The following is a 19,105-nucleotide window of genomic DNA, read 5'->3' on the forward strand; positions in this document are numbered from 1 at the left end:
TGTGATGTGTATACACCACTTGAGGGCACATATATGTACATAAATGTGTAGATACCTAGTACACATGTATCTTTATAGATGAATGGCTTCAAGTGGTCTGATGTGCAAATATACCAGCTGTTTACTTTATAAAGATGTAAATGCCAGACCAGTGCTGTTTCTGAGGCACATAAGGCAGCAGTTTCTCATCTCTCTCTCTCCCTGCTGTCGATACTCTGTGCCCCTGTTTTCAGCAAAGAGAAATAAGGAATGTTTGCATCATCCAGCACACCTCACTTGAAGCTAGACTACCCTGTGTCAGGCTTGGTTACCTTCACCATCTGTGGGGGAGTTTCACCTGGAGCGAGGGGGAGCAGGTGGCTCCTGCAGGGACGGCTTCGCCAGAGAGGTGCTGAAGACTGGCAGGAACCTGGTCTGCGGGGCCTCTCTGCTCCCCGGGCACTCGGGCTCTGACCCGAAGACCGCCTTTCCCTCTCAGTCCTGGGATGCTCGGTGATGTCATGCTTGAGGTTTGAGGGCTGAAGACTTGTCATCTCTGCTCATGGATGTGTTATGCAGCTCACTTTTTAAACAGTCTGAAGTAAAGTATAAACAGGCAACCTACCGGGCCTCCCTCAGAGCCGTGTCAGGGCCACGGGCCCTCCCGTCATACTTCTGACCTCTGGCTTACCTGGGAGACTTTAAAATCTTCCTGGCCGCTCTCCTCCTCCCCCTTATTTTGGATACTTAATGTTGAAGCATGTGTTTTTATTCTGAAGTTCTAACGTTTGGGACCCCACTGATCCTGTGGAGACTGCTCCTTCTAGAGCTAGCTAATCTCTCCGGATAATTTTCCCTGTGGTCTGTGCCCTCCGTAGACAAACCAGCCGTTCCAGAGCCAGAGCCCTCAGCTACTGCCTTTATCAAGTCCCCATGCTTCAAGACCCTTCCCCAGATAACCAGGCAGTTGAGGGCAGCCCTTGCACCCTGAGCTGTGCTGGCAGGAACCAAACTAGCAAATCCTAAACCTGCTTGGCCTGCCTGCGTCACCAGTCCCACGCCTCCCAGTGAAGATCACTATATCTGCAGTCTCTCTACCCTTCCCCTCCACCTCTTTGCTTCTGACTGTCCTCAGGGGTTGCCCTACGTGGCCCCGTGGAGCAAGCACAGCAGGCCCTCGTCTTAACTGGAGCCATAAGTAACTCTTCAAAGGCCTCGTATCAGGATAGCAAATCCTACACTTTAAAACAACGCCCAAAAGTATTAATGAGATGATAAATACTAAGAATTTAACAAGGCACATCAGCCACTTCGAGAAGTGAGGGTGCCAGTGCACCCAGCCACATGCGATCTTTGAGTTGGATGTGGAGAGCCACAGACAAGGAGAGTGCCAACCAGGGGCTGTCCAGGTGGGCAAGTAGAAAGCAGGTATCCAAGGGGCCAAGATGTTCCTTAGTAAGATCACACTCAATCTCCCCTGGTGTTTGTATTTTAGGAAGATGGTTTCAGATGCCCGCACAGCCCCACACATCAGACGATGACGAAGCACCACTAACTGGGGGCCACAAACTCATTAATGACAACCTAGTCTCCATGTATCATTTCTCCCAAGTCTCTGGGATGTGAAGGAAGAAACGCCTCTCGTGTGCTGAGTCCCAAGTCCTGCTACATCATTCGTTCTCTTGACCATCATCCAGCTGACAGGCACCCTCATCACTCTCCTCCCTCCTCCCTTACAGCCTCTCTAGTTCCATCATCTTTCAGCAACTCTCACTATGGCTTGTTCTAGTGTCATTTCATGTGCTTGCTGTCAGGATAAATCTTCACACACGTTTGAAGTGCTTTGCTTGCACTTAGGCAGTCATCACCGTTTGCCCCACCTCAGAGTGTGCCCAATGTTTTTCTTGCCTGTGACCTCACCTGCCTAAAGCCTATTTTTCATCTGCTCTGTCCCTCACCCTTTCTGACTTGTCTTCATCCATTGCCCTGAGCGTCCGGCACCACTGTCTTCACCACGTCTCACGTATTCACATCTTTATTCCTCCCTCTTCCTTTAACTGAGGAGTACCCTTGGGATTCTCTTCGTTTCCTTGTGATAATTGCACTTCACTGTTACCTCATCCTTTTTCTTCCATTTCCCAAACCTCCCTGCCTTGTGAACCTCCTTCCTAGGGTCCTGCTGTCTTCATCACCCTGGCCAGGGTCAGCAGTGACTCCCATGTTTATATAACGTAAGCCCTGGTCTTGAGACTGAGAATCATCTCACTGACCATTCTTGAAATACACTTTTTTTCGTTCCATATCATCACTGTCCTGGTTTTCTCCCTCCTTTCTTTTTTTCCTTCCTTGCTGACTCATCCACGTCTAGCCACCCATGCAGTTTTGAAATTCCTAAACAGTTTTCACAGTCCCTTTTCTTTCTTTGTGGTCTCTCCCTAGGCTTCATCCGCATCCTTCATGCGGCTTCACTTATCTTCATTGTTGTTGTTTAGTCACTCAGTCTTGTCCAACTCATTGTGACCCCGTGGGCTGCAGCATGCCAGGCTTCCCTGTCCTTCACCATCCCCCAGGAGCCTGCTTAAACTCGTGTCCATTGAGTTGGTGATGCCATCCGACCATCTCATCCTTCTCCCACCTTCTGCCACCTTCAGTCTTTCCCAGCATCAGGGTCTTTTCTAATGTGTCAGCTCTTTGCATCAGGTGGCCAAAGTATTAGAGCTTCAGCTTCATCATCAGTCCTTCCAGTGAATATTCAGAGTTGATTTCCTTCAGGATAGACTGGTTTGATCTTGCAGTGCAAGGGACTCTCAAGAGTTTTCTAATGCCAAAGTTTGAAAGCATCAATTCTTTGGCACTCAGCCTTCTTTATAGTCCAACTCTCACATCCATACATGAGTACTGGAAAAAACATAGTTTTGATTATACAGACCTTTGTTACTTTGAACAAGTTGGAATTTATTTTCCCAGTCCTGACTTCTTGGGGCCCTAGACCTGAATTCCTGATTACTGCCCCTACTTGAGTGTTTGGAAGATGTCAGTCTCCACGTGACTGTTTAAAGGTTCCTAAAGTGGCTCCCGCTTCTCCCTGATACCGATCCTCTAGTAGTTTTGCCTCTGCACCACATGGCACGGTTTGGTGACCAAGGACAGAACCCCGACGCAACCTTGTGACCTCTGTTTCCTTACACTCCACACGCCAAGTTGCCAGTGTGACCTCTTAAATGCCTCTCAGGTTTGTCTTCCGTAACCCACCACTTCCTTCCTGGACTATCACACATCATCTATCACTTCTGTTTCAGCTTAGTAACTAGGTATTTTTTCACCTGTATTTCCTCTCCAGTCCATTCTCCACACTGAAACTAGAGATGCAGTGCAAATTAGACTGCCACCTGCCCAACACACATGCCCTTCAGTCGTTTCATGACTTCCCTTAACTCTGGAGATAAAAACCAAAGCCTTCACGTAGCCCATCCATGGGGCCTTACCTGGTGTGGGACGTGTCTAATTTGCTCCCTTTTCTCTTTCACGATCCCACTGCTCTGCTCTTGACTTGTGTTTCCTTTTGTCTCCCCACCCATTGCTAGGCTCTTCCCTACACTTTGGCTGGAGAATGAATGCTTACCCTTCACAGTACAGTTCAGTTCAGTTCAGTCTCTCAGTTGTGTCTGACTCTTTGCAACCCCATGGATTGCAGCATGCCAGGCCTCCCTGTCCATCACCAAGTCCCGGAGTTCATCCAAACTCATGTCCATTGAGTCAGTGATGCCATCCAGCCATCTCATCCTCTGCCGTCCCCTTCTCCTCCTGCCCCCAATCCCTCGCAGCATCAGAGTCTTTTCCAATGAGTCAACTCTTCACATGAGGTGGCCAATGTATTGGAGTTTCAGCTTTAGCATCAGTCCTTCCAAAGAACACCCAGGACTGATGTCCTTTAGAATGGACTGGTTGGATATCCTTGCAGTCCAAGGGACTCAAGAGATTTCTCGAACACCACAGTTCAAAAGCATCAATTCTTCGGCATTCAGCTTTCTTCACAGTGCAACTTTCATATCCATATATGACCACTGGAAAATCACATCTCACATCAAATAGCACTTCCCCAGGGAAGCCTTTACCGTGATTCCCATCTAGGTCAGTACTTTCCTTTTTCAAGGAGACTTTCATGTCTGCCCAAGACCACCTTCAGGCTTGGTGTCACCACAGAAAGACAGACCGCGATCTGCAAAGGGAAAAGGCACCCAGAATACAATGCAAGAGGAACTGAGCAGCGTGCCCGGGTGACTCCCCGTGCAGTTCCAGAGCTGTGTGACAGCGTGTTCATCAACACCAAAAGGGAAGTTCGCCCAGCTTCCCGGCCCGCGGATGCCTTTATCGAGGCAGCGCCCACTGGACTGACCATGGAGACAGGATCCACAGAAGGCGAAATGTAGTGTAGTCGTAGGCAGACAAAACCCACCCTTCACCGTGAGTCCCACTGTTAGCATAAACTTTCTGGTCTTAATGATACAGTGGGGCCCACAGACATAAGCAGAGAAATCACTCTTACCAGGCAAGACTGTCTTAAGGACGCAGAGGTAAAGGGGAAGTCTTTTTTTTTTTTGGCCACGCCACGTGGGATATTGGTTCCCTGACCAGGGATGGAACCCAGACCCCAAGAGTGAAAGCACCGAGTCCATGAAAGCACCGAGTCCGTGAAAGCACTGGTCCCCCAGGAGTCCCCCACAGGTACATTTTAGAACGTGTTCAGGAGCATAATAGAAGCTCCTTACAATGGCCGACAAGGTTCTACACGGTTTGCCTCTGTTTTCTCTCCAAGCTTATCTCGTACCATTCTAATCCCAGCAAATTAAGGCTAAGCTGCACTAGCCTTGCTTTTACTCAAACACGCCAATACCCTCACAACCCAGGAATGTCTTTCTCAAAGGCCCAGGGGCCCATTTTTATGAAATGAAGTCATCAAAGGAGATAGCGTCTTTCTGTCCCAGTGGCTCAGCTGGTAAACAACCTGCTTGCACTGCGGGAGACCTGGGTTTGATCCCTGGGTCAGGAAGATCCCCTGGAGAAGGGAATGGCAACTCATTCCAGTATTCTTGCTTAGAGGGTTCCATGGACAGAGGAGCCTGGCAGGCTAAGATCCATGGGGGTCACAAAGAGTCAAACACGACTGAGCGACTGGCACTCACATATCCCAGTTTCTTGTGGGGCAGGGGTGAGGGCAGGAGCCCAATTTGCTCCAAGTAGCAAAACTACCTCCCGTCATATGAGAAGTTAGTTTTCCTCTATAGAAAGCCAGTGTAACAGCAAGTAATCACCCCATTACTGCGTTAGTGTGGCATGAACTATGTGTAACAAATGGTGCTGTCCTTACTTCATAGGACCAATTGTTTATTGGAAAACGTAGGGAATGGTTTGTGTCTGTTTCGCTATATGAAGGGGTGAGTGTTCTTTGAAGTCTCTTAACGACCATCTGGAGAAGGCAATGGCACCCCACTCCAGTACTCTTGCCTGGAAAATCCCATGGACAGAGGAGCCTGGTAGGCTGCAGACCATGGGGTCGCGAAGAGTCAGACACGACTGAGCGACTTCCCTTTCACTTTTCACTTTCATGCATTGGAGAAGGAAATGGCAATCCACTCCAGTGTTCTTGCCTGAAAATCCCATGGACAGAGGAGCCTGGTAGGCTGCAGACCATGGGATCTCGAAGAGTCAGACACTACTGAGCGACTTCCCTTTCACTTTTCACTTTCATGCATTGGAGAAGGAAATGGCAACCCACTCCAGTGTTCTTGCCTGGAGAATCCCAGGGACAGGGGAGCCTGGTGGGCAGCTGTCTATGGGGTCACACAGAGTCGGATACGACCGAAGCGACTTAGCAGCAGCAGTAGCAGCAATGACCATCTGCCATGTGCATCAGATTCTAGTCTAATGCTTATACAACTTTAAACTTTTATTTCTTTACTGTCTTTTCAGTGAGACTTTTCTGAATGAGGAGGAGACTTTTTCTTTTTAAATTGTATTTCTCTAACAATTTACCCTATTTCCTATCTAAAAGAGTTCAGTTACAATTGTTTTGAAAATTCTGTATATGTCAAACAAATATGTGGGCTTACTATTTGAGACCCAAAGTGGAAACCAATTACTGAGTCCAACAAATAGAGTTGACCCTTGAACAACAGGGGTCTGAACTGCGTAGGTCCACTTACATGCAGATTTCTCGTCCAGTGTACTATAGTACTGTGCCATCCCGGGTTGGTAGAGTTCCTAGATGCAGAAGCAAGGATACAGAGGAATGGCGAATGCTGATAAGATAGGCTGGAACCCTTGCGTATGACTTTCAGCTGGACAAACATCTCCTCCAGCAACAAAATACAAAGAAACTATAAGGGACTAAAAATAACTGCCTGCATGTGTAAGATTATGAGCAATAAGATACAAAAAGACCAAAAACTCAACTGCGGTTTCTGATGAGCTGGGAACAAATGGACCCTGATGGGAGCAAGAACAGTGTACTGGCATGCTCGCTGCACACAGCACCAGCCAGCGGGTGGCAGACAACCTAAGCCACGTCTCCATCCCCATCCCTGGGCCCACCCCGGACCCACCCCTACCCTCACCTGGTTTAAGAGACCAACTCCCCCGCCCTCCAGGGAGTGAGTCAGGGAACCTGTTCTTGTTTTCTCCCTCCTGCAGCAGGAGTCTTGCCTATGAAGTCTTGCCTGAATTTCTCCTCAGGCCTCTTTGTTATCGCCAAGGTTATGACTTTGTCTGCCCACCAATGCCAAATGAAAAATACAGAGACAGAGTTTAGAGGACATAGAAAGATGGCTTTATTTCTCTGCCCGGTGAGGGGAGAATACAGCAGGCTAGCACCTCAGGAGGTCTTTCAGGCCCGTCCAAGTTTCTTCTCTATACTGCTCACTGTTCCCTTTACTTTTCTGTTCTTCAGTTCAGTTCAGTTCAGTCGCTCAGTCGTGTCCGACTCTGCGACCCCATGAATCGCAGCACGCCAGGCCTCCCTGTCCATCACCATCTCCCGGAGTCCACTCAAACTCACATCCATCGAGTGGGTGATGCCATCCAGCCATCTCATCCTCTGTCGTTCCCTTCTCCTCCTGCCCCCAATCCCTCCCAGCATCAGAGTCTTTTCCAATAAGTTTTAGCTTTAGCATCATTCCTTCAAAAGAACACCCAGGCTGATCTCCTTCAGAATGGACTGGTTGGATCTCCTTGCAGTCCAAGGGACTCTCAAGAGTCTTCTCCAACACCACAGTTCAAAAGCATCAATTCTTCAGCGCTCAGCTGTCTTCACAGTCCAACTCTCACATCCATACATGACCACTGGAAGGCTATGGTTATAGCCTTGACTAGATGGACCTTTGTTGGTAAAGTAATGTCTGTTCTTAGAGAAGGAAAAACTTCATTTCTATTTTTTCTACAACACTCATCCATTTCTATTGATTAAGGAGTCCAAGAACCCTGGTGGTAAGACCAAGGGCTAACCATAACTTAAATGTGGATTTTTTTTCCTTTTTTTTTTTTTGGTTGCACCACACTGCATGCCACATGAATCTTCCCCAATGAGGGATCGATCCTGTACCCCCTGCAGTGGAAGCACGGAGTCTTAACCACTGGACCACCAAGGAAGTCCTATGTGTGGATTTTTGACAGTGCTGAATGTCAACCCCACCCCAGCCCTCATTTAAGGGTCAGCTGTACTGTAGTAAGTACATGAGAGGGGAGCAGTAAGTGCAGCTATGGGTCTTTGCCCCCATGCCAAATGGCCTGGGCAGTCCTGGGCTGGGGGAGGCAGGTGTATTGAGGGAGGGCACACAAGCCATAGGATATCTGGAGACAGAAGCAGATGTCAGGGAGCTCCACCACGGTGACCCTCATGCATGTGAGTGGTTGAGGAGGAACCTGAGGAACAGCCTGAATAGGACAGGACCCTCAAGCTGGGGCAGCTTGAGTTGCACTTGGTCCTGGTGTGTGCCAACAGCATAACACGTCCCTGTTACTGAGTCTAAGCTCACTGTGCTCACCACACGACAGGCCAATAAAATCAAAGACAGGTATTGAGGCAAGGAATACGACTATTTAGAAAGCCGGCTGACAGAGAGGATGGCAGACTAAAGTCTCAAAATAATCACCTTACCTTGGTCTGGATGGCAGGTTCTTCTCTAAAACAGAGAGGGAGAGGAGGTGAGGAAGTAAAGTAAAATGGCCCTTTATTTTGCAAAACAATACCAGATGTGTTAATTTCTTCTTTAGTGCAACCATTCACAGGTGAGCTGGGTCAGATTGTCTCTCTGTGAGCTGAATAAAGGTACTTCAGTTTAACAGTCAGGCTGAGGGGAGGGTTCCCCGAGGCAGGCTATTATGTATGATTATCATAACAAAAGCAAACAAGCCAAAATAACTAAAAGCAAAGGTTAAAGTCAAAGAAACAGATCCAACAAGGAGCCAGAACTGGCTCTTCAGTGCAACACCCTGGCAGCTTCCTGCCGTTGATTTCTCGTCAGTCACACTGGCCGTCTGGCTTCCCAGGTGGTACTAGTGGTAAAGAACCAGCCTGCCATTGCAGGAGACGTAAGGGATGCAGGTTTGATCCCTGGGTTAGGGACGATCCCCTGGAGAAGGGAATGGTTAGACATTCCAGTATTCTTGCCTGGAGAATCCAATGGACAGAGGAGCTGGAGGGCTACAGTCCATGGTGTGGCAAAGAGTTGAACACGACTGAAAGGACTTAGCACACACACTTCCTTATGTCACTGACTTTCTTAACTCACTCCCTCAGAGATTTATATACATGTTCATTCATTCAGATACTAGACAGTCCATGGAATTCTCCAGGCCAGAATACTGGAGTGGGTAGTCTTTCCCTTCTCCAGGGGATCTTCCTGACCCAGGGATCGAACCCAGGTCTCCCACATTGTAGGCGGATTCTTTACCAGCTGAGCCACAAGGGAAGCCAAAATCAGATACTATGCGTTCCATGGAATATTCTTAAATTCTTAAAGAGATGGGAATACCAGACCACCTGACCTGCCTCCTGAGAAATCCATATGCGGGTCAGGAAGTAACAGTTAGAACCGGACAAGGAACAATGGACTGATTCCAAATTGGGGAAGGAGTATGTCAAGGCTGTATATTGTCACCCTGATTATTTAATTTATATGTAAAGTACATCATGCAAAATGCCAGGCTGGATGAAGCACAAGCTGGAATCAAGACTGCCAGGAGAAATATCAATAACCTCAGATACGCAGATGACACCACTCTTATAGCAGAAAGCAAAGAACTAAAGAGCCTCTTGATGAAAGTGAAAGAGCAGAGTGAAAAAGTTGGCTTAAAACTCACATTCATAAAGCTAAGATCATGGCATCTGGTCCACTCACTTCATGGCTAATAGATGGGGAAACAAAGGAAACCGTGAGAGACTATTTTTTGGGGGCTTCAAAATCATTGCACATAGTGACTACAGCCAAAACAAAACAAAACAAAAAGCCTACAAAGAAATATCTCTTAGGAATAGGATGAAAAAACCCTGCACAAAATATTAGCAAAACAAATTAAGTACCATATCAAAAGGATCATATACCACGACCAAATGCAGTTTACTCCTGTAATGGAAAGACAACAGAATGAAAGATAAAAGCCCACATGATCATCTCAATTGATATTATAAAAGCCTTTGACAGAATTCATGATTTTAACAAAAAATCCACAAACTAGGACTAGAAAGAAAGTACCTGAACATATGACAGACTTTATTTTCTTGAGCTCCAAAATCACTGCAGAGGGTGAGTGCAGCCATGAAAGCCTTGGAAGAAAAGCTATGAGCGACCTAGACAGCATATAAAAAAGCAGAGACATTACTTTGCCAACAAAGGTCTGTCTAGTCTAAGCTATGGTTTTTCCCATAGTCATGTATGGATGTGAGAGTTGGACTATAAAGAAAGCTGAGCACCAAAGAATTGATGCTTTTGAACTGGGGTTTTGGAGAAGACTCTTGAGAGTCCCTTGGACTTCAAGGAGATCCAACCAGTCAATCCTAAAGGAAATCAGTCCTTAATATTCATTGGAAGGACTGATGCTGAAGCTGAAGCTCCAATACCTAGGCCACCGGATGAGAAGACCTGACTCATTTGAAAAGACCCCGATGCTGGGAAAGATTGAAGGCGGAGGAGAAGGGGACGGCAGAGGATGAGATGGTTGGATGGCATCAGTGACTCGATGGACATGAGTTTGAGCAATCTCCGGAGTTGGTGATGGACAGGGAGGCCTGGTGCGGCAGTCTGTGGGGTCGCAAAGAGTAGGACACGATTGAGTGACTGAACTGAACTGAACTGAGCAGCACAGACTCTGCACACCACTCCCCGCTTGATCCCTTTACCTCCACTTGTGTCTTTCTGGGGCGTTTCCGACCTTCTTGGCTCCATGCCCGGCCCTCTTATTGGCCCAGTCCCCTAAGTCCCGCCTCCAGTCACCGGACCGGAAGCGCTCATTCTTGCTCCTTCCGTTGAGCATGCTGCCTAATCGTCAGAAATTTTAACCAATGGGAGTCAACCAGGAACTACCTGCTCGGCCAATGGGGCCAGAGAACATAGTATAAATATCCTAGCGTGTGTATGCACCAAGTTGCCCCGATTCAGTCCCTGAGAGGGGGTCCTCATAGTAGGTTGCCGCGTAGCTGGTTCCCCGAGTCTGTAAGGGAGCAAGTGGCGACTACAGGAGCCTCAACCTGAATGTTACCTCCTGCCTGGACACCCAGCTCCGCAGGGCGTCCTCCTCCACACCGTCTCTGGTCATGAGCCATCGAGGAACTGCGAGGAAGGCGGGCGGGATGCAGCACGCAGGTGGAAGGGTTATGTACCAGGAACAGAGAAAGAGGGTGTTTAGAAGACAGGCCTGGGGTCGGGTGTTGGGGGTGAGGGGGTGCACAGAACAAAGGATGGACATCTCTTTTCTTTTTTCAGTAGCTGCAGCAGGTCAAACGGTGCCCGGAGCCCCAACCGCGTGAGCGCATTTGTTTTTTATCAGGAAGAGGAAGGGAAGTGGGACCGAGTGTGTGAAGTGTTGCCTTAGGGGACCGACAGTTATGGACCCAACACCGTGGCTGAGCCCTTAAGAAGGAAAAGGGGCCCGAGGAGGGAAACAGTGAAAGCGGAAGGCGAGCACGAGGGACCCCTGACTCTCCACTCACCTCCGAAACGGAGGCGCTCTGCTTTCTTTCCTGTCAGGCGGCGTTTCACAGTTGATGATTTTGAAATCGGGCGTCCTCTCGGCAAGGGAAAATTTGGGAATGTGTACCTGGCTCGCCTGAAGAAAAACCATTTCATCGTGGCCCTGAAAGTCCTGTTCAAGTCCCAGATAGAGAAGGAAGGCCTGGAACACCAGCTGCGCAGGGAAGTTGAAATCCAGGCCCATCTCCAGTAAGGATAGTCTGTGAGCTTCCTGTGCCGGTTCTTATTTTTTTCTCTTTCCTGTTTTCCTGTTCCGTCTCTGCATCTGAACTCAGCGTTTCCCCCCGTACTACCTCCAAATAAGCCGTTTGCTTGCATCTTAAAGATTTTTTTTCCCCTCTGCAATTCATTCCAGTTATACCATGTAAAGCTCCCTGCGTCAGACACTCGAATTCTGACACCTGCTTCGTTTTCCGCTCACAAATTTACAGACGGAGCGGTTCCTATACAGGTCCCAGCACAATTTGCCCCTCTGTGTGACCAGTCACTTATAATAGCATCTTGAGTTGGGCCTCAGGGAGCTGTGTTTTGTTTTTTTAGGGAGCAGTCTTGACACTTACTCCTTCTGTCCTCCAGACACCCCAATATCCTGCGCCTGTACAACTACTTCCATGATGCGCGCCGGGTGTACCTGATTTTAGAATATGCCCCAAAGGGCGAGCTCTACAAGGCGCTGCAAAGGAGTCACACGTTTGATGAACAGCGTACAGCCACGGTGAGGCGGGAGGGCTCAGGTTCACGAGTTTACAATGGGCTGGTGTGGGGGTCTTTGCTTGAGGCTTTCATGAGTGTCCACGTGGCTTCTTTCTTTATTTCATTCTATAAATTATATATAGTGACACTAAGTTATATATAGTGACTTACATCCTACAACTTCATATTTGGATACCCTAATGCTCAGTCGTGTCCAATTCTTTGTGACCCCATGGACTGTAACCCCCACCAGACTCCTCTGTCCAAGGGGTTTCCCCAGCAGGAATACTGGAGTGAGTTGCCATTTCCTCTTCCATGTGGATACCCTAATAATTACCCCAGAATATTAATAAGTACTGTGTGTAAGTTTGGATTCTTTGGTTGTGAGCAACAGAATCTAACCGCACTACCTTATGGAAAGAAACATGAAATGCTCTGAGGGAGTTCACTGAAATAAATGAGTGGAACTGACTTAGAAATAGGAAGCAAGAGATTTTGGGAGGGCTCCAGATGGGTAATCAAGCATTAATCATCATCTTCTCGTGGCTGGCTTCATTTCCAGACTGCTTTTTCATTTCTCACACAGATAATAGAGGAGTTGGCAGATGCTCTGATCTACTGCCATGAAAGGAAGGTGATTCACAGGGATATTAAGCCGGAGAACCTGCTGCTGGGGCTTATGGGTGAAGTGAAGATTGCAGACTTCGGCTGGTCTGTGCACACCCCCTCTCTGAGGTAGGTCCAGTGGGTGCCAGTTAAGAATGATCTAGTTTAATTCATCTCACATGTAAGACCCAGATACAAACTGAGTTTGTATTTAAATACTGCCTTTTGAAATGCATATTCTAATACATATTTGTTGACTGAAAGAACGGGGTTCAACTATACCTTTTGTTTTAAATCCTCTTAACATATAAGTTTATCAATAAATTTCCATGTAAATACATCAAGAACTATTGTGCCATAATTCCACAAATTTTACTCTATCAACAAAGCATAATTATACATGTATATAGGGCTTCACAGGTGGTGCTAGCTGTAAAGAACCTGCCTACCAATGCAAGAGATGTGGGTTTCATCCCTGGGTCGTGAAGATCCTCTGGAGGAGGGCGTGGCAACCCACTCCAGTATTCTTGCCTGGAGAATCCCATGGACAGAGGAGCCTGTCAGCTATAGTCCATGGAGCTGCAAAGAGCTGGATGTGGCTGAAGTGACTTAACACACACACACGTGGACATAAATACATGTATACATATGGTTGAGTCCCTTCGATGTTCACCTGAAACTACCACAACATTGTTAATCAGCTATATGAGTGAAAGTCACTCAGCCGTGTCTGACTCTTTGCAACCCCGTGGACTGTAGCCCACCAGGCTCCTTTGTCCCTGGAATTCCCCAGGCAAGAATACTGAAGTGAGGTTGGTATTTCCTTCTCTAGGGGATCTTCCCAACCCAGGTCTCCTGCATTGCAGGCAGATTCTTTAATTGGCTATACCCCAATACAAAATAAAAAGTCTAAAATTTGAAAAAAAAAAAAAAAATAAAGCATGACTAATTTACTTGGAGATCATTCTGAAGGAGATCAGCCCTGGGATTTCTTTGGAGGGATGATGCTGAAGCTGAAACTGCAGTACTTTGGCCACCTCATGCGAAGAGTTGACTCATTGGAAAAGACTCTGATGCTGGGAGGGATTGGGGGCAGGAGGACAAGGGGGATGACAGAGGATGAGATGGCTGGATGGCATCACTGACTCGATGGACATGAGTCTGAGTGAACTCTGGGAGTTGGTTATGGACAGGGAGGCCTGGCGTGCTGTGATTCATGGGGTCGAGAAGAGTCGGACACGACTTATCGACTGAACTGAACTAAACTGAATTTACTTGGTCTCTCTTGTTGCACCATCAATTTGTTTCAAATCTTCCTTGTGAAAACTTCCTGGATCATGAGCTAAATATAAATAATTGTAGAAAGAATCTCAGAATATGGAATTGATGGGTCCCAGTACTTGTGGTCTCGGAACCTTGATGCATGTTAAAACGTGGTGTTTCCTGATTCCTGTGCTTGGGAAGGGACTTCCTGGGCCTGGAAGCTGGGGACGGACACCTTCTCTTGTACTTATGCCCCTTTCTCTGCAACCCTCTAGGAGAAGGACCACGTGTGGGACGCTGGACTACTTGCCCCCAGAAATGATCGAGGGGAGAACATATGATGAAAAGGTGGATCTATGGTGCATTGGGGTGCTCTGCTATGAGTTGCTGGTAGGAAATCCACCCTTTGAGAGTGCCTCCACTAGTGAGACCTACAGACGCATCCTCAAGGTGGGATGGCCACACTCTGGGCATTCATGCGGGAACTGGTTGGTAGGGGGTGGGGAGGTGGGTGGGCCTGCGGAGCCTGGGGCACATACAGTGGTGGTCTACTAAGATCTAGGACAGTGCCTTGAACGGATCAAGGCAATTAACCATACTTCTCTGGCCTCATCAGGTAGATTTAAGGTTTCCTCCATCAATGTCTTCGGGGGCTCGGGACCTGATCTCCAAGCTTCTCAGATTCCAGCCCTTGGAGAGGCTGCCCTTGGTCCGGGTCTTGGAACACCCATGGATCCGGGCCCACTCTCAGAGGGTGCTGCCCCCATCTGTTCCTATGGCTTTCTGAGCCCTGTCCGCCCCTATCCCTTTGGGATTGCTCATGGAGCACCGTTGGCTCTGGTAGCTCACTTGTCTTTTGTTTCTTCTCTTTTAAGATGCATCATTTTATTATCATACTTAATAAAAGTTGAATCATTTTGTACCAAGTCTCTTTTTAAAACATCGTTTGGCTGCGTCTGGTCTTATTTGCAGGAGCTTTGTTGCATCTTTCATTGCAGCGTATAGACTCTAGGCTCAGTTGCTCTTCTGCTTGTGGGATCTCAGTTCCCCCATCAGGGATGGAACCTGCGTCCCCTGCATTGCAAGGTGGATTCTTAACCACTGGGCTACCAGGGATGTCCCACACAGGTCTTTGCATGTGTTGGTGTGTGACTGGGTGAAGTCTTTATTTCTTGTAGAAACTTTCCCATGAGAGCAGCCCTAACTGATGCTCTTCCTGGGTCACAGGTATTGTGACTTAAGCACTCTTCCTGAAAACTAGTTATTACGTTATGCGGATAACCACCCTGATGGTGCATTCAGTTCAGTTCAGTTGCTCAGTCGTGTCCAACTCTTTGCGACCCCATGAACCGCAGCACACCAGGCCTCCCTATCACCAACTCCCGGAGTTTACCCAAACCCATGTCCATTGTGTCGGTGAAGCCATCCAACCATCTCATCCTCTCTTGTCCCCTTCTCCTCCTGCCCTCAATCTTTCCCAGCATCAGGGGCTTTTCAAATGAGTCAGCTCTTCGCATCAGGTGGTCAAAGTATTGGAGTTTCAGCTTCAACATCAGTCCTACCAATGAACACCCAGGACTGATCTCCTTTAGGATGGACTGGTTGGATCTCTTTGCAGTCCAAGGGTGCATTACCTACCCCTCAGGGGCCCCTAGACTCACTTTACTCTTCCCCAGGTTTTCAGTAGAATGTCCTTTGTAAAACAGGACTAATTAACCCCGTGATCACACACTCCCCTCTCTTTATACTGACATCCAACATGCTTCCATCTTTAAGATAAGATGTGTTGCTGCACATCAATGCCACCCAATTCTCAAATGAATTCACTAGCATGTATGTGGTGTTGTCATGTTCTGATTGCATCAGGAAAAACCAATCTCCAAACTCTTCTGAAATCTAACCTTTGCTTGCAGCATTTGCAGAAGTGCTCTTCCAGCCTCCCCTCCGAATCCTTCCGGTGGCAGCTCCTCCCTTCATCTACCAAAAACTGACATTCAGTTGCTAAGTCATGTCTGACTCTTTGTGACTCCATGGACTGCAGCACACCATGTCTCCCTGTCCTCCACCGTCTCCCAGGGTTTGCTCAGATTCATGTCCATTGAGTCAGTGATGCCATCCAACCATCTCATCCTTTGTCACCCCCTTCTCCTCCTGTCCTCTCAATCTTTCCCAGCATTCGGGTCTTTTTCAGTGAGTTAGCTCTTCAGATCAGATGGCCAAAGTATTGGAGCTTCAGCATCAGTCCTTCTGATGAATATTTACAGTTGATTTTCTTTAAGATTGACTGGTTTGATCTTGCAGTCCAGGGGACTCTCAAGAGTCGTCCTCAGCACCACAATTCAAAAGCAAGAATAAATAGCAATAAATATCCAAACTACCCAGTGGGGAGCTCAAACATGTTCTTTGTTCACTGCAGGCGCTTTTTCCCCCCTAAATAATTGTTTATTTGGCTGTGCGGGGTCTTAGGACACTCAGGATCTCTGATCTCCTCCCTGGGGCATGCAACCTCTTAGTTACAGCATGTGGGATCTAGTTCCCTGACCAGAGATGGAACCCCGGGTCCCCTGCATTGGGATCGCCAAGTCTAAGCTACTGGAGCACCAGGAAGTCCTCCACCCTTGCAGGCATCTTTTTCACCTCTGTGTCTTCTGACTAAAAAACACCCCATGTAGAGTTTGCCTTGTTACTCCCACCACCATATTCAATATTCTTCTCAATATGAGATGTCCAGCAGAGGCGGGACCACATCTCTGTATGACTAGAACCACAAACAATTCAGCCACTCCTCTCGGATGAACAGTCCCATCATTGCAGATTTATCATTTAAACGCTCCAAGGGAATTCCTTGGCGGTCCAGTAGTTAGGACTCTGAACACTGTGCCCAACCAAAAAGAAAGAAGAAAAAATGCTCCAATACGTTGATTCATGGTTTTTCACCTGCGCCGTTAGTGCTCCCTCGCTCCCCGCGAGCTGTGCCTGCTGTGAAGAGGGTCTGATTCGGGGCTTTGGATCTCCTAAATATTTTACATCGAGGTAGAGCGGCTTTTTTTGCCTTTTCACACTGTTCATGGGGTTCGCCGATTCGATGGACATAGGTTTGAGCAAGCTCTGGGAGTTGGTGATGGACAGGGAAGCCTGGCGTGCTGCAGTCCATGGGATCGCAAAGAGTGGGACACGACCGAGCGACTGAACACGCGCTCCACTGCCTGTTGTCTGCACAGAAAAAACTACATTACCCAGAAAGTGCTACACTGCGCGACTGCAGCAGGCGCTGGGCCAATGACGGCCCAGGGAAGGGGCATTTCCTGCGGGGAGGTGGGACTTCCGGCCCCACCGGTGGTGGACGTCATTTGCGTGCGACGGCTCGGTCCACGCCAGCTGTCGGGAAGGGTAAAGCTCTTCTGTGGCTTCTTCCAGTGCCGTCTTCGCAAATGAGCAGAAAGGTGGCTTGGGTTCCCTTGCGCGCGTTCGAGCTGGCTGTGAGCCTCCCCGTGATCGGCCACCTCGCCCAGAGCAAGGAGCGAGCGGCGGTCGGCTGAACCCGCGGGACTCGCCTCTGTCGCCGCCTCTCCGGGTCCCGCTATCTCCTCAGGGGCCCATGATGGCGGCGGCGTGGATGGACCCGGCGCGGGTGAGTGGACGGTGTTCCTGGCATTGCTGATTCGGAGAGAGCTCCTGAGCTGGGTGGAATTCAGGAGAGGCATTGAGTTTCTCTGCAGTTGTGTTTGTGTGAGACCAGTGGAGCTGGCTCGTCACTCACTTTATCTCTAGTCCTAGAACACGCAAGCCTGAATATACAAATGGAAAATAGATGGAGTATAAAATTGAAACTTTGGCAAATAACCTGCCTAGGAACCTAGCCCGTCATCTACAGTCAATAACCCAGGAGTCCTGCCCGGTCTAAGTCAGACTTGCCTGAAGTCAAATTCCTATCTTTAGAGCTTCCAGGAAGAGAAACAGTGACATTTGTTTCCTCGGCTGCAAATGGCCAGGACTTGATTAATAATTAACCCTTTCCCTAATTCTTTTCCCCACTTATAACTTAGACCAAGCAGAGAAAGCCCATCCATAGGTGCACGCTTAAACAGTCATGGAGGGTGCTGTTGGATTATATGCCAGAGAGTTTTGAGTTATGTTTTTATTTAGGTACACCAGCATGTGGTATCTAGTTCCCTAACCAGGGATGCAACCCGCATTGGGAGCACTGAGTCTTAGCCACTGGTCACCAGGGAAGTCCCCTGTCCCCTTCCTTAAAGAGTTTTAATTAATTAAACATATCATCTGGTAATCATTGTTGAGGCCCTAGTTAATTTTGTTTCTCTTGACCTACCTGCCCCAAATGTCCCTAGTGATAAGAGTTTATCTAACACCAGAAATGAGTTTTTGCAGGATTCCTGTGTATGAACCAGTCAATTTATTAGGAATTTGCACACATTTAATTGAAGTATTAACTCAAGAAAACTAATAATTCCCTGGTGGTCCAGCGGTTAGGACTCTGCGCTCTCATTGCCACGGGCCTGGGTTTGATCCCTTGTTGGGGAGCTAGGGTCCCACAAGCTGAGCAGAGCTGCAGAAAAAAAAAAAAAAAAACTTGATATACAAAGATGTGAGCACTGTGTAAGGTGAAAAAACCATGAGCCAGTGTCTTGGAGCATTTAAATGATGGGTCTGCAGTAGTAGGGCTCTTCATCTGAGAGTGGGGTGGCTGAATTGTTTATGTTTACTGAGTGGTTCTGATCATACAGGGATGTGGTCGTGCATCTGCTGCACGTTTCAGGAGAGTGTACAGAGTATGTCCAGTATGTGGTGGTGGGAGTAAGATTACAAGGCAGACTGTGGAGTGTTTTTAGTTAGGAGTCACTGGGGAAAATGGTGACTTGAGAACTAGGGACTTAGTTGCCTTTTGTTTTTAATGTTTATTTGTTTGGCTGTGCAGGTTCTTAGCTGCGGCACGTGAACTCTTAGTTGTGGCGTGTGGGATCTAGTTCCTTGACTGGGGATTGATCCTGGGACCTGTGCATTGGGAGTGTGGAGTATTAGCCCCTGGACATCTAGGGAAGTCCTGTTCGTTGCTTTTGGACATGACGTAATGCTCTCAGCACGGGGCGGGCAACTAGCAGGACCAGTGAAGCGCAGGTGGTGGTGGCTCAGTTGCTCAGCCCTATCTCACACTTCGTGACCCCACGGGCTGTAGCCTGCCAGACTCCTCTGTCCAGGCATTTCCCACCAAAGATCCTGGAGTGGGTTGCCTTTTCCTTCTCCAGGGATCTTCCTGACCCAGGGATTGAACCCGAGTCTCCTGCATTGGCAGGTGGGTTCTT

General features: G+C 48.1%; 2 protein-coding genes across 6 annotated transcripts in view; both read left to right on the forward strand.

The window, feature by feature from the left end:
- The window catches only part of ZNF805 (zinc finger protein 805), a 64,211-nt gene that overhangs the window by 24,500 nt on the left and 20,606 nt on the right, over positions 1 to 19,105 (forward strand). The window contains exon 1 of one of the 2 annotated variants that reach the window (XM_024979417.2): positions 15,644 to 17,415. The exons of the other annotated variant lie outside the window; for it this stretch is intronic. Within the exon in view, the coding sequence (XP_024835185.1) occupies positions 17,383 to 17,415 (33 nt within the window). The 5' untranslated portion in view covers positions 15,644 to 17,382. Of the gene's footprint in view, positions 1 to 15,643; positions 17,416 to 19,105 lie in introns of those variants that run through there. 2 annotated transcript variants of the gene reach the window in all.
- AURKC (aurora kinase C) lies at positions 5,568 to 14,710 on the forward strand. Of its 4 annotated transcripts, none has more exons than XM_005219798.4 (7): positions 5,568 to 7,699; positions 10,956 to 10,995; positions 11,220 to 11,411; positions 11,799 to 11,937; positions 12,502 to 12,650; positions 14,060 to 14,234; positions 14,401 to 14,706. In XM_005219798.4, exons 1-7 carry the CDS (start codon positions 7,654 to 7,656, stop codon positions 14,569 to 14,571), a joined length of 912 nt encoding a protein of 303 aa, XP_005219855.1. In that variant the 5' UTR covers positions 5,568 to 7,653; the 3' UTR covers positions 14,572 to 14,706. The 4 variants fall into 4 exon arrangements, with proteins under 4 accessions (XP_005219855.1, XP_005219854.1, XP_059732965.1 ...); XM_005219797.5 differs by lacking the exon at positions 5,568 to 7,699 and adding an exon at positions 10,617 to 10,835 and having other exon boundaries at positions 10,959 to 10,995; NM_001193195.1 differs by lacking the exon at positions 5,568 to 7,699 and adding an exon at positions 10,631 to 10,835 and having other exon boundaries at positions 14,401 to 14,710.

Source organism: Bos taurus, chromosome 18, assembly GCF_002263795.3.
Source record: "Bos taurus isolate L1 Dominette 01449 registration number 42190680 breed Hereford chromosome 18, ARS-UCD2.0, whole genome shotgun sequence".
Taxonomy (NCBI): Eukaryota; Metazoa; Chordata; class Mammalia; order Artiodactyla; family Bovidae; genus Bos; species Bos taurus.